The following is a 15,957-nucleotide window of genomic DNA, read 5'->3' as shown; positions in this document are numbered from 1 at the left end:
ATCTTTTCCTTCCGATCTAATTTAAGAATACAATTAACACTTTATTTTATTTTAACTCGAGAAATGCCTTTTAATTATATAATTTATTTTCCTTTCTTCCCATGTCCAATATTATCATTTACTTTTCTTATATGTATTTTAAACCCGAGAATGCAGTGTTAGATAGAGAGAGAGAGTGTGTGTGTGTATGTGTAAGCCCCTCTCTACGACGGCCGTCCAGAACGACCCCCCCTCCCTTCGTGCCCCATAGTAACCAGTCTTATGGTTGTGTGAGGATGTTACTATTCCTCTCTCTGTTTGGTGTTTTTATACGTGGAGTACAGCTACTTGATGCTTATACTTAATTGCACTATGTTTGATGTTTTATTTGTACAATACAATCAAACAACGCTTATATTTGACTAGTAACTTTTTATTCGCTTTCATGTTTCGCACTTGGTAGTTGACACAGATGATTCTTCCATATGCCTAGCCTCATAAACAAGCAAGAGAAGACAAACCTATTTAGAGGGTGTTTGGGATTCCTTATTTTACCTCCTTATAATTTTTCATTTAAGTTAATAAGTTACAAAAGTATAACTTATGAAACTTTTCCTCACATAATGTAAGCAATCCTAAACATCTTTTTACTTTTCAAAAATTAATAAGTTATAAGTTATTAAAAATAAGCATCCCCAACACCCCCTTACTATCTATTGGACTTTTTTTTTCTTTTGTAGTTGGTATCTGTCTCTTCATTAAAAGTTTACACCACATTTGTTGTGAAAACTATTTACTACGAAGTTAATTTAATTCATAACTATGAAAAAAAAGCAATCGAACAATATAGGTATTGGTGTCGGTATTATTGAAGTTGGTATCGGTACTATTGTTACAGTTTTCAACCCTTATGCTAAAAACAATATACGCTGTAAACCCATTTATTTTTTGTAATTATTTAGTAATTATAATTTCCTATAATAACTTGCGTTCGATAACTCTTTCATAAAACTTAATGCAAGATTTTGATTTTCTTCTCAACGTCTTGATATAAATTTAAAAAAACAAAGTTGTATTCGAAATGAAATATCTTTAGTGCTGTAAGCTATACCGAGCGTCAGTAACGTACCGGTATGCGACTAATCATACTGTACTCAGGGTCGTCCCGTATAATCCATAAAAATTTGTGGGCTCGGGTCGAGTAAAAAAAAAGGGCCCTGAAAATATAAACTCAATAACATGTGTATAAAAAGTCATTAACACGTCAATAATTGTGATATCAATGAACAAAACAAAAGTATTGTACCAAAGAATACTTAAACGAATGGGAGTCTTTCCTAACATTTTTTATTTTGAATTAAAAGGTTCTTTATATAATAAAGTATTAAAAAAGGGATTAACAAAACGTATGACTCATAAAATGGACCTATCATGTGTTGTTAATTTTGCTTTGTATTTCTTTCTTGAACTTTGTATGTTTAGGTCTCTCGCTGCTCACTTGAGGCATCATTTCTTTTTTCTACAATATTAGGCGGTTCCAGTAAAAAATTAAACAAATAACATGTGGTTAAGTTCATGGGCGAAGTTTACTCAGGGTTCGTGCCCCCCCCCCCCCCATGTTTTTTGCGCAGTGGTGTAAATTTACCCATTTTCGACTTCAAAATATGAGACTGGCCCCCCGCGCTTATAAATTTTTTTAATACATTTTGAGTTCAACCCCCACGACAAACTCGTCCAAGATTGTCCGCTGGTTATGTTAAAGATCAAACTCTTTAGTGGGGCTGAGCTTGCAACCAGCTAGTAAAAAAACGTGTGAGATGAGAGATTCGAACATGCACATGCTGCTTGGAAAACGAGCATGCAACCAGTTAAACTAACTTTCATTTTGTAATTCACGTATGTTTGTTTATAATATAATAAGTGTGAAAAACTTTTATGGGCCTGAAATATGATGGGTCTGGGGCTGTAGCCCTCTCCGCCCCACCCTATGGACCGAGCCTGCCGACACTGATACCGACCTAACAACACAGATAGCAATGTCGATGCTAGCGGGTTTGATAACATTATTCATTTTTATGGATTTCGATAGATACCGACATCAGTATTATTGGGAAATGTATAAGTATTAGGTTTTATAGTTTTCGATTGATGTAAAGCTTCGCCGCAAACGCGCTATGGTGTTTACTAGTTAAATTTAATAATACCTTTTTAACGTACGAGTCATATATGGTTGCTATTCATTCTATACTGCTCGTATGTATAAGGGTATGCTAATCGCATAGAAGATGTATGGCGAAACGGGAAGTGTGAATGGTATGACCCTTAAATAGAGAGCAAAGTGTTATTTCCGTTCATAGTATTTGATAAGTTATGCTAGTTTAGTATATTTTTTTAGTTGGACCTTTTAAGGTTTCCACATTTTGTCACTTTTATCAAAATTGTCGCTTTCTATCCAAATAGATAAAAGTGTATAAATACCTTGACTTAATGTTCAAAAAATTAGCAGGGTTAGAAAAATGGACAAAAATGAACAAAAAGAAAAAATATGGACAGAAATTACAAAAGTCGCCAAACTACATAGACGAAAATGGCAATTCATTTTATTTATTAACGAGGGTACCCAAGATTTGGAAACCTCAATTTCCACCATAACAGAAATGAACAAAAAGGAAAAATATGGACGGAAACAATAAAAGTCACCAAACTATATGGACGAAAATGGAAATTTACCTTGTTTATTATCAAGGGTACCTAAGGGGTAAGGACTGTTTCTTTAATGGTTATTAAAAAGATACCTCTTATTGATTAAGAGATAGAGTCCAAATAGTTACTTTAGAGGTAACCAATTAACCATGTTAATGGTTTATATTCTCAAAGTATTAAGAGATAATCTTAAGTTAATAGTTAAGAGGTATAACCTTAAGTTAATAGTTAAGAGGTAACCAACTCTTATAACTATTAAAAGCCCATGAACCATTAAAAAGATATCATTTTAATTTAATAACCATTGAAAGGCTAAAACAAAAAATAGGGTTTAATTAGGCCCATATCTGGGTGGGTCCAAATTAAGTTTAGTCACATATGGGTGCATTTTTGCCGTTAGGGGTCTGTTGGCAGTGGTTTGCTTCAATTTGATGAAGTTAGGGTTTCTCTAACCAATTTTCGTTCGAGTTGGAATTCATAAGTGAAACTGAAACCACTTCAATAAATTATGCTCAATAAAGCATTTGATTACTAGTTTGTTATTGGCTTTGATGGGTTTAATTTAAATGAAAAAATACATGTTTTTTTTTTTAAATCATGTTCACTGTATCAGAACCTCACGATTAGAAGCTTCGTCGTGAGGCTTAAATCAGTGGTATAACAAATTTTAGAGTTTCCAAATAATAATAATCTTAAAGTTACAAGATGCTTATCAATGGAATCACTCAAACATCTTTAACAGCATGCATTCATATTCATGTGATGATAGAATTTCATTTTTGTACACGTTGCATCAAAATATTTTGTTATTTTTATTTCAGTCAGGCTATTTATGTTCATTGCATCTTGTTTTTGAAAATGTTAAGCTATTACTGGACCAATTTGGTACTTATATGAGCTTCTATTTGAAATCAATCAAAGGTTAACCTTCTGGTAAACGTGGTTGGATGCGGTGCGTTGGCTGGCTTGGTGTATAAATAATGTGATATTGGTATGTACCCTGGTCCCTTAGAATCTATTCCCGCCTAAACCCAATTTACCAAACAAGCGGGAACAGTTTTAAGTAGAATTTAGTGGGGCAGTTTTGTTCTAGAACTGCCAATTAGGTTTAGTGTTAATAGGAGTATCTTTGTTTTATTAGTTAGGTATGTTTATGTTTATCAGAATTAGGGTTCTTTAACCTTGTAATTGGATATCAAGCCTATCTCGAATGTGGCTATTATCTTAATTTCAGTACAGTAGAAACTCGATAAATTAATACTCGATTATTTAATAAACTCTCTAAGATAATATTTTTGCCGGTTCCGATTCGGGGATAGGGTGCTAAATTAATAATTCGCTAAAATTATAAGATAATACATTTTTTATAATTTCTTTAGACCCCATATAAAATATAAATTAATAATTCCTTATATAAAGCATATTACATGAATGATTTATGAAGGTTTCTTAAAAAATGACTCAATTGTCCTTTGTTTTTTGTTGAAATCAATTTCCCCTTGAATCTCGTTTCTAATTTTCCTTAGCATGGTAAGAACTTCTGGTGTTGTTTTCTCATAGCTCAACAAGAAATTGTTCAATGTGATTGCCGCTTTAATAGCTTCGTTTCGCAAAGGGGGCTCAATTGTAGAACTTTCATCATCTTCTTCATCGATATCATCTTTATTAATTCCAATAACGCTTTCAATAATTTCAATGATTTATGAAGGTTTCTTAAAAAATGACTCAATTGTCCTTTGTTTTTTGTTGAAATCAATTTCCCCTTGAATCTCGTTTCTAATTTTCCTTAGCATGGTAAGAACTTCTGGTGTTGTTTTCTCATAGCTCAACAAGAAATTGTTCAATGTGATTGCCGCTTTAATAGCTTCGTTTCGCAAAGGGGGCTCAATTGTAGAACTTTCATCATCTTCTTCATCGATATCATCTTTATTAATTCCAATAACGCTTTCAATAATTTCTTCATCAGTCAACAACTGTGCAACTATATTTTCTTCTGGGTGAGTCAGAACATTCTACTATAAATTAATAAAATATTAATTAATATATAAATTAATAATTATTAATTTATCGATTAATTAATAACTCTTTTAATTAATAAATTTTGGTGGTCCCAAGTGTATTATTTTATAGAATTTCTACTGTACTTTAGATTTCCGGTTTCTATCAGATATGCTTCTGGTTCCACGATGTTTGTATCAATTGAACAGCTAACAATTAGTATCCGGTGAGTTTGCCATATACAATACGTTACGGCACTTGATATCTACAATGTCTTATGTTGCAAATTTAGTTAATGTAACATATATGCTTATTTATTCATATCATAAAATTGTAACACTCATGTTACATTCATGTTGTTGTATGTCTTTGATATTAAATAATTTCAGTTAGTGTTAACAACATAAAGATGCAAAATCAGTTCTATACAATTTAATTGTACATCCAAGCTTACAGTCTCAATCTCAATCTCAATCTCAATCTCAAGGGCACATTAGCAGATACTCAAAACCCAATGGCCCGTATATCAATCACGAATCATGATCGCACTGACCACAATCCACAGTTCGGTGTTACATATGTTTTCACGACATCACAACAAAACCATGATGCATATAAACCAAAAACAAAAAACCCACACACACCAATCACTAACTTCTTTTCTCATCTAAAGTTGCAGCATCGAGGCCGTCCTCTTGCTAAATTATCCCACAAACAGACCATCTGTCTCGGTGATTGGTAATGCGCAGTGTAATAATTATCCATGCATCCGTATTGACAAAACCTAGCATGGTGAGAGTATTGAACTGGGCTCGTGCTGTTGAACTGTTCAACCCACATTCCCATGCTCACGTCTTCCATTTTAAATATCTGCAACGAGTCACAAAAATGAGTCAGGAATTTGTTAAATTCAGAAACTTAGAGGGGTGCATAACTGACCCTGAGCTTTCTTTTCGCATGTTGAGATATAATGAATTTGGCTATATCAATGGAAATTATATATCCTGGTCCATTTGCATAAGGTGGATATGCTGCTTCTGGCCATTCCTGCAACATTAATTTGTAAAATTAAAGAGTCATTTCAAATCGGACACAACGGTAACTGTCTAATTATTTAATGTTACCGGACCTCAAAACTGACAGCCCATTTGCCATGTCTGAGAGGTCTGTGAAAGAGATTAAGATTTCCCATATAAAGGGACTGCTGATGTGGAACTTTATTAAGTTCTTTCAATACGGTATCCACCCGTGTAAAAGTGTCGTCATCACATTTCATCACATGTGAAGCACTCACATTTTGAATCTGCAATTTCAAGTGACAGGGGTGTAAACAAAATGAATGTAAAGGTCGATTTAAAACTATTGAAGAAGGGTTTCATAATAGTTACAGCATATTCGCAGATGGCTATAGTCTTAAGCACCACGAGCTCATAATTGTCCATGAATGTTAACACCACAATATCACCAAAGTAAGCAGCTTCATTTTTTATAACTGCATTCTGCTCTTTCCTTGGAGACTGCAATTAAAACTAACTTTTAATTTGTTTTAATTAAAAAAAAAAAAACTTTAGATTTCTTACCAATGCGACAAAGAACCGAACAACAACATCTGAGGATTTAACTGCTGAAGACTGCATCCATGTTTTCCTAATAGCCATACGCTCAGCAAAGTGATTTGTAGCAGACAAAATCCCAATAAAGACTCGTATATGATGACGTGGCAAAGGTTTAGCTTTCCATTTTTCAGACATTTCTATTACCCTTTGAGGTGAGAAGTTCGGGTGAGAAGTTGGTAGTGATGTGGCATAAACAGAATGCACATCTACATCACCTTTAACTGCTAACCCTGTTGCATCCTCGAGTGTATACCCCTGTAACAATAATATATTAACATCAATAATCAATTGCTGATTATAGATGAATGTAATTGGTTGAATCAGCATATGCTAAAGCAGTATTATGAAATTAAATTAACATACTGTACGGTATGGGAAGGAGGTGACATGGCGGCCTCCAACATTTATATGGTATCCATCAACTCCAGCACGTATGGTCAGCACAAATAATTTACCTTCCACAAAAGGAAATGGCCATGTCACTTCGGGTTTCTGTGCCCGCCCTATGAATCTTTTGAACCATGATGATGTTCGTGATTCTTTTGAATCGACAGCATCGTTACGCATCCATTTTTCACATCTTGGAAATCCATCAACTGCCAATTGTAGTAGATTAAATACCAATATAATGGAAATGACATGATCACATTTAAAATGAACCTTAGCAATGCCATATGTTAAATTTCTACAGAATAACATCCTTAAAACACCATGAAAGCTGCAGCCACAGATCAGAAAATAATTCACTGGCTAGCTCATAAAATTTGATTATCAATGTATGGATGTCTGAGACAGCATTCTATGAAGTAACTGATCTATTATATCTATAAAGGATGTTCTTTTTTATGGTAATTATAGAAGCTACAGACTACCCATAAGCTTATACTATTGATATCATATCTATATGCATTAAGATAAACCTTAATAAGAAGTTCTTAGCATGCAACATACTTCAAAGCAGAAACCTCAGAAACTTGTTGATCACTTTTAACACTTAATTTCAGCTATGTATTTCATCCCAAGTTGTTCACTCAAACAAGGTTCAATTCCAAGAACCCCTTTTTTGGGCAACTCAAAATGCACTTCACACTTGCATCCTAACACATTGATCACGTAAATCAGATAATTTTCAATCTCAAAGAACCAAATGGAATATCGTTAATTTGGCACAAGAAGAATGCATATATTGAGAAAGTCATCCTGATGGGCTAAAAAGTGGCTAATTAATATTTAAAGAAAGAAGACAACATATAATAAGCCAATAACTATAGCAATATGCTTACCAAGCATGTCATCATCGTCCTTTGACGGTAAACCATCGCACCTCTGAGCCGCACCCCATTGCATCCTGTAACACGTATTATGTTCAATAACCGGTTGATGACTCCAATCACCTCTCAACCGAGGATTCAAATGCAAAATCTTTGGTGGATCTTCTCCAACCACAGCTTTTAACCCCTGCAACTCAACCTGAAACTGAGAAACCAAAACCATAGGATCACCACCCCTTGTTCTCGCAAGCTGCGCAACATATTCTTTATGCCCGTAGCGAGGCGTCCCCACCACCGTTATAGACGACCCTGCAGCTAAACCGCATGGAAGAAACATCATCCGATCCGCTTTAGTTAACTCTTCACCACTTATCGACACCCATAGCGGACACCGTTCGTGTTTCCCTTCAACCACAGAAGACAAATTACTACCTTCCTCACTATAATTACCAACCTCTTCCCATGCCTTTAACCCTAAACTCCACGCTTCATCCGCCATCCTCTCCAATCCCGACATATCACTCGTCCTACGCCTCTGCCTCAAAACATTCCCAGTCAACCGCCCGTATCGAACATCAACAGGCGGAAAACCATCATCCTTCTCTTCTCGACTAACCGTATCAAACCGGATCTCATTTCTACTTCTTTCACCAGATTTCATTTCTAACCTGTTTTCTTCTTCTAACGCCTCGCTAATCTCATCGTGATACACAGATCTAATCGACGAATCACTCGCTTCTAACCGAAGCTTAGTCACTACTTCATCATTATCATTATCATTATCATTATTACTACTTGATGCCTCAAAAAACACATAGAACTTAAAGCAAACAAAAATCAAATACAATGCAGCTAAAGCTAACAAAACATGAGGCAGTTTGACTCTCCTGAATCCAAACACTTCACTCCGTGACCTCTTCATTCTCATTTAACAGATATTATTATTATTATTGAACAGAACATATTGAGCCCTAATTTGGTAACCTAAAGCAATCTAATTCGATAAACAGGATTAGTTACCTGTAAATTAACGGCAGTTTGTGGAGATGAAAAACATTATTATTATTTAGTTTAAAGAGCAGAGAGATAATGGAGTGAACGTGATAAAAGGTGGGAATGAATGTCATGAGTAGACATGAATATAATTGATAATAATTGTATTGTTTTGGGCAGCTGATTGTGGAAGGAGCACTTGTAAATACTAATAATAATAATAATAATAATAATAATAATAATAATAATAATAATTTGACGGTTGTGATCCGGAGAATGATGGCTTGAACGGATAAATAGAGTCACGTCACTCACGAACACCGCAACGGGTGTCAAATGAACGGTGGCTTCAACGGTGCAGGTGAGCCGGTTAGCGGTCGCGATAGGCAAAAAGTGAAGGGATAGGGGCGCGAATGGCTAGAGGACCACAACGGGCTTAAGCGAACTGTGGCGCGAATGACAGTTAGTGAAGGGTTAGGTCCGGTCGGCGTTATGTGATATGATGAATCTTGGTGGTGGCTTCAACCACAACACATAGTCTAAGCGTTGATAAAATGTGTGTTCTAAAACTTGTGTACTAGATCACATTTTAATAATTATTTAATGAGATTTTTAACCAATCAAATTCTGCAATTTATCCAAAAATCTTAACGGAAGCTAATTAATATCGTCAGAGGTTAAGATAATATCGTTGGAAGCAAGTATGAATCTCGTCAGAAGCCAATATAAATCTCGTCGGACGCCAAAATAAATCTTGTCGGATGCCTAAATAATCTCGTTTGCTTAAGATTTAAAAAATAGTGATCCTATGGTTTTATGACGGGTCGTAGAATTTGGTTGGTTAAAAATCTCATCAAGTAATGATTAATAAGTGATTGGGTTGACGAGTTGTAGAGTAGATACTTTAAGAATTGATTGGTCAAATGGACATTTTGTCAACATTGACCCGTCAAATGCACATTTTGGTTATTATCCCTAACAAAATAGGTCTTTATCGTCCAAACATATTAGAATAATTTAACAAAAGTGGTGTGAGTATGTGACTTAAGAGAGTTTAACTGTTTTAAGCATCAATCATGATATTCATGAATACGGTTTTGTCGAGGAAAAAAGACAAGATGTTTAAGCTTTGCACGTTGTCATTTCCATGTTCTACATGACCAAGTTATGTCTTGGTTTCAGTAACATGAAAAATACACGGATGGTAAGAAACTCGTTGGTTTACATGTTATGTGTCTTTAAGTCTTTTATACTGTGTAAAGCGTAACAAAGTCTTCTTTACTTATTCGATTCATTTGTCATGTCTTACGGGCTTGTGGCATGTGTATTATATTGTATTTGTTGGTTTTGATTTTTTGTTGGACTTTATTTCATTTTACGTAATATTCTATAATAAGAGAGTTTAATTTGTTTTATTTTTTGTAAAATGTAATATAGAAGACGACTACCTATTTAAGAAAAAAGATATATTTTTCATTCTTTATGTGAAACTCTTGATATGTTTCTCATTTAAGGATGTCGTGGACATATCTCCTAATCAAACATTGAAACCAACGATGAGTCATCAATATCGTAGTTTAATTCAACATAAATTGTTGGTTTGTTATTTTGCAATATTTATTTTGTTGGTAGTTTGGTTCAATTTGGTTCAACGCATTGGGTAGATTGCTTGTTCAACCGTCTTTTTGCTAATAGTTCATAAGAGTAAAATTGTCATTCTATACAGTTATTCAGATGTCCAATCAAACAACACTTACTCTTTCAGCACTTATTCATTCAGATGCTCTTACCTGTTCAGACCTCTTACCGGCACAACACTTAATGGTTCAGCACTTACCAAACAGCCCCTTATCCGGTCTTAACGTACTTGATAAGAAATAAACAGGAGAACGTTGTAGAATAGAAACTAACTTTCAAGTTTATTTCAGTTAAGTCACATATTTTTTGTTTGACTTAGTTAGATCACTCAACTCTCAACGTGACTCAAGGTACGTAAAATGTAAAAAAGGAACACTAATTTAAAGTTCAGTGATCGACATTTAAAATCAGTGGCGGAGCCAGGGACTTTTTCCTATGGGTTTGGGATTTTTTGACGCTCGGTTTTTTTTCGACATCACAGTTATTGGGCCCAAAGTCATATTTAATAAAAAAGATATTACATATAATAATTGTTTCATATGCATCTTCATGTTTTGAAAACGATTAATAACATCTTCAATTGCGACTTCAAAACATAGCTCACTTTCAATATAACAAATGCAAGCAACATATATTTAGTTGTCACCCATATGATTACGCAAAATCAAAGAAAGATTCATCGTGAGTTCTGGATCGATAGAAGGCTCATCAAAGAAAGAGTCAGTCGGCCAACTGTTGTTGTCTATTGGTTGAAGTCCGACAGGCAAGACGATGGTTGAAGCCTTGAGGCAAACTGGCGACGGCGACGAGGCAATGGTCGTTTAGTCGATAGAAACATAATTTATCGGTCGCTGAGGCGATTAATGTTGTTTTTTGTTTTTTTATTTTATTTTCACTTAGGTATTATGTTTAAGAACGTTAATTGGGTTGGGTTTACTAGGCAATTCGATAAATAATTTGGACTTTTTTTTTATAATCTATATATGAGTTATTATTGGCTCATATATAATATTTGTTAGCAATTTTTAAAGTTTTTTATATTTTATATATAAAATATTCATTACTACAAAAATATTAACTAAAATTTTCATATATAATTAATGGGTTTGATTATTTTTTTTAGAATGACACTGAGTTTGTTCGTCAAAAAAGAATAGGTTCGCTTGTTGGTTCGATACTATAGATTATATATAAAACCGAAAAAAGATCGGGTTCGGCCAAACCCGGTAATCACAATGTGGAAAACCCGGTAATCACAATGTGGCTCCACCACTGTCTAAAGTTGAGTGCCTTAAGATGTTTTCCTAAAATAAACAAATCTTATAAATAAATGAACAAAATTCATTTACAATGCACCCAATCGATTGGGGCTGCAATTTTGTTGGTATTTTGCAGGTAATACACACATATTACACGCAATGCTCCCAATCGCTAAGTCACACGAATAATATAGAACTTATTACTTAAGGTATAGAAGGTGAGCATGCATCTATTTACAATGACTATGCTGTCAAAATATGACTCAAAACTTGTGCAGCTCACGTAGCTCACGTGTTCCGTACTCTTATTTTTCAGTTTCTACTTTCTAGTTATTCAAGTTGCAAATAAATGCTGGTGACATATCGTTATTTGTTTACCGAGTCATTAGGGATTAGCTGTTGTTTATGACTCGTTATTTGTTTTTCACTATCTTAATCTGCTCATATACCAACAGATTTATGTTGTGACCGTAACTAATATTTATTTTTATGTTATTATCTCAATTGAAAATTTTAGCAAATAAAGTAAAGTTTTCATCCTATAATTACTCGTAGAAATATCATAATTGGTTTAGAATTTAAACGATCATGGTATGTCGGATATGGACGAACATGTCATTCGGATCTTATATATGTATTTGTACGTTTTATTCTTCGGTTTTCTTCTACCTCATATCTCATAGGCATACTTTCTATTACCTTATCTCTATCATATTCATATGTGTAACCGTCGAAAATGATGACAAGGGAATAAAAGAATAAATGAAACAGATAGAAAAAAATTTATTATCTCATAATGAATTATTATAAAACAAGAAACCTGTATACGCAAAGAACATACACGGCGCATACGTTTATACGGCGTGTAAGATAGACGCCATATATAACATATACGACCGTATATGTCGTATCGCATATGCATATACATATAAGCTCACACTACATACACGCTCATATACATATACGTTCAACCTCCCTCCCTCTCAAGTTGGAGGTTGAGAAAACCCCAACTTGCATAGAAGCTCGTGAAAATGAGGCCTTTGTAAGCTCTTTGTAAAAATGTCAGCAAGTTTATCTTTTGTGTTCGTACGCACCAAAGTCACGAGGCCCTCTTGTAACTTCTCGCGAATGAAATGACAATCAATTTCAATGTGCTTAGTTTGTTCATGAAAGACATGATTCTTTGCAATATAGATTGCAGCCTCACTGTCACATTTAGTCCGTTCACAATATATCCCTATCCCTTTTTTTTTTCTACTCGGTGATTGAATTAATCTTCTACTCAATACATTAATTATACAAAACATAATTTTTCAAAAAGTAATCAAGTATAATAATAACAAAGAGTAAAAAAAATCAACTTAATGAATACTTTAATATACACATACAATTACATACTCTTCAACTGCAACAAAATTAAAAAGGAATTAATTAATAAAAACTTAAATCTTGGTTCTACAACCAAGCCACATAATAAACAAATACAAGGCAAAAATCATCATAATATGATTTGTTTATTTTGCGGCTTGGTTGTAGAAAACATGATCAAACATCGCTAGCCATGTCCGGTGGACCACAAACACCATCAATCAACTCATCAATCTTGAGGTTCGCCCCACATTTCTGCCAAGTAACTATCACATTTGGTACAACTAGAACCATTAGCGAGCAAATCAGGGCTAGCTCTCTTGGTTCTAGTCGGTTGGGTCTTTACAGACCCTTTGTGTTTAATATTATGTCTATACTCTGATGCCACATGTTCAAATACTTCCACTTCGAACATATTGAGCTTAATCTTTGGGTTCATTAGGTCCCTCACAAATGCAAAAGGCAGTTGGTCTCTTGGGTTGAAAGCTTCTAGCTCATTAAACAAAAGGCATGAAAATAGATTGCTAGCCACCCCATGCTTCCTTAAGATTATCGCACTATCCGGAACGTCTGACAAAATAATCATATCGTCGAAACGGTTATTTTACGACATTATAAAATGTGTATTATAAACGTTTTACCTACTTTATATTCTTACAAACGTGTATTTTTGAGGTTTATTACTATATATTGCGTATTCACTATGAATGAAAAAGAGACATAGGGTAACAAGATTCTTGTGTGGAATGGGACCATGCATTTAGTAAAATAACATGCATAAAGTGTAGTGTACGTAAACTATAAAAGATATATACCATGTCATATAATATAATAGCAATAACTTAAGTACAAGTGTGATAAATGAATAGCGACACTTTTCTCTGTTTCATGGGGACTTTTTGTAGAAGCTTCAACTACCTTTTTTCTGTTTCTATTGTCATAAAACTTTGTAAATTCTAGAAAACATTTATGATTCTTATTTTGTTATTTTTGACACATTTAGCTTCATAAGGTTTAAATAGAAAATGGAAAAAATTCTCTCCATGAAATAAGAAAAAATATATACACTTAGAAACAGAAAAAAACTAACAGGACGATTATTGAGGAGTAATTGAACAAGTGTAGCTCAAAATCATACAAAAATATTGCGTTTATTTTATAGAATTAAAATTCAAATTATCTAAAAACTAAAACTATATATTAAAAAAATATATCTTACACTAATACTTTGAGTGCATTATATATCCTTGAAAAAGAATGCACTTTATTTAATTATTTATGTCAAATCATTATGAAGTAGCTTTCAAGTTAAGACTACTTTTATCTTTGTCATTTCTTGCATGTTTGTTTGTTAACTTGTCCTGTGTTACATTTCATTATACATACACCATTTTTTGATATGCTTAACAACGTATTAAATTATACATATATGTTTATTTCATTTGAAATTAGAAGTAACATTACCTGAAGGGTAGGGGTGTTTCTTTGACGACCATGGTCGCAATCCATTTTCGCAATACGTCTCAATCTGAATCTGCAACGAATCAACATCCCACCATTTTTTCCACCTAGCGGTTGCCACAACTTCTTCCATCGTATGAACATATAACGGATGCTTAGATATAGCCATATCCGCGTCTTTCACTATCAAAAGCGAATGAAGCAACAACAATGGATCGACCACCAATTGCATCTTTGCATCAACCCAAATACTATATTTCGAGCTTGGAAATAGCCTATGAACCAAGTATTTTGGGACTATGCCATTCATAGCCGGATTTTCGTATAGTTCTTCACTAGAAACTTTCACAATTCTCCACGCCCCGATTCTATTTTCTTTGGTATTCTTCGATAGCATGTTATGGTAACGTAGTTGTTCTAACGTGACCTCGTCTACAAACATGTAGAAACATACATTGTCTAGGGTTTTATATCCTAAGCCTTTCGGTTGACGAATTTTGTCATGGTCTCCAAATATAGCCGAAACCACCACCACTCCGTTGCAACTTTCCATCGCCATTCTATCTGCAAACCAACAAAAACTTTTAATACATAACCAATTTTAAATAATAAAAAAATACGAGAAACCATATAATACACTTTCAGCAGTATTTTGCTGAGATAACAATAAAGTGTATTCAACAACCTACGTTTTTGTATTTACTTTTAAAATCATTTAACGTAAATTACAAAGTAAACCAAATCGAACCAAAAACATCTTCACAAGAAACAAAATTCGACTATGAATTCGATCAAATACACTAACCATGATCACTAATAGGAAATTTCTTAAAGAACCCACAAGGGATTTCACTTCCACCATCTCCATAATCGAAATACGAAAGGCGTTTACGCGTACTATAATTCCTCCCAAAAGAATCACCATTCCCATTCCCCTGTTCATACTTCAAATCCCACAAAGAATCATCACCCACAAGCCGCTGAATTTCACTCAAAACAAACCCATAATCTGCAAATCCAAAGAATTATAAAGAAATGTAATGAATGGAATTAAATAATGAATGAATTGTTATGAACCTGAGAAGAAAACAGGGGAATTGCATGATGAATGAAGGGTGGGAATTGGGTGTTTGTGTGGGTTGTAAGATGGAGGGTAATTGAAGAGAGTGGATTGGAATTGGCATTTGGTGGTGAATAAGGTGAAGATGAGAGAGAGGAAGAGGTAAGAGAGAGAGAAACAGAGTGTTGTTGTTGTTACCAGCTTTCCCATTTTCCAATGAAATCAAATCCTAATGTTAACATCATCCATTCATTGTGTAATGAGGCAACAAAGTGTTTGTTGTACCTCATCAACCAACATAATATATTTGCATATTATAATGTTTGGCACCCTCCTATATTATACAACATTCTAGAGTTATATATACACAATTAAACTCTTAATATCTTATACTCTGCTTTATTTTTAGGAATTTTCAAATTGTTCGTCGCTCTATGTTTGCTAGTCACTCATTTAGAATCAGAAACTGTTTGAAAAATGCTCGTTTGGTTTTGGTTTCATTTGGAAATGAGTTGTTTAGCTCGGTTCGGTTTTGAAAACAAGCAAAGCATGAGCAAAAGCTCGCTCGGTTCGTTTTGCTCGATTTATTTATTAGTTATATATTTATATAA

At 34.0% G+C, this 15,957-nt stretch overlaps 2 protein-coding genes across 2 annotated transcripts; both read right to left on the bottom strand.

The window, feature by feature from the left end:
* Positions 1-5,235: 5,235 nt before the first annotated feature.
* LOC143549689 (hydroxyproline O-galactosyltransferase GALT2-like) lies at positions 5,236-8,499 on the bottom strand. Its single transcript, XM_077040539.1, has 7 exons — positions 7,580-8,499; positions 6,660-6,892; positions 6,261-6,551; positions 6,069-6,197; positions 5,810-5,983; positions 5,620-5,727; positions 5,236-5,550 (listed from the first exon to the last, which is right to left on the bottom strand). The coding sequence occupies exons 1-7, from the start codon at positions 8,493-8,495 to the stop codon at positions 5,344-5,346; spliced, it is 2,058 nt and encodes a 685-aa protein (XP_076896654.1). The 5' UTR covers positions 8,496-8,499; the 3' UTR covers positions 5,236-5,343.
* A 4,479-nt stretch (positions 8,500-12,978) lies between these two features.
* LOC143549703 (alkaline ceramidase TOD1-like) lies at positions 12,979-15,556 on the bottom strand. Its single transcript, XM_077040550.1, has 4 exons — positions 15,364-15,556; positions 15,092-15,295; positions 14,290-14,850; positions 12,979-13,395 (listed from the first exon to the last, which is right to left on the bottom strand). Exons 1-4 carry the CDS (start codon positions 15,554-15,556, stop codon positions 13,055-13,057), a joined length of 1,299 nt encoding a protein of 432 aa, XP_076896665.1. The 3' UTR covers positions 12,979-13,054.
* Between the last annotated feature and the right edge of the window lie 401 nt (positions 15,557-15,957).

The sequence above is a fragment of the Bidens hawaiensis genome, unplaced genomic scaffold (genome assembly GCF_021521415.1).
Source record: "Bidens hawaiensis isolate Kalapana, Puna unplaced genomic scaffold, B.hawaiensis_p1.1 tig00015763_1, whole genome shotgun sequence".
Lineage (NCBI taxonomy): Eukaryota > Viridiplantae > Streptophyta > Magnoliopsida > Asterales > Asteraceae > Bidens > Bidens hawaiensis.
Note: the sequence above shows the minus strand (reverse complement) of the source record. Positions and strands in the feature narration are given on the sequence as shown.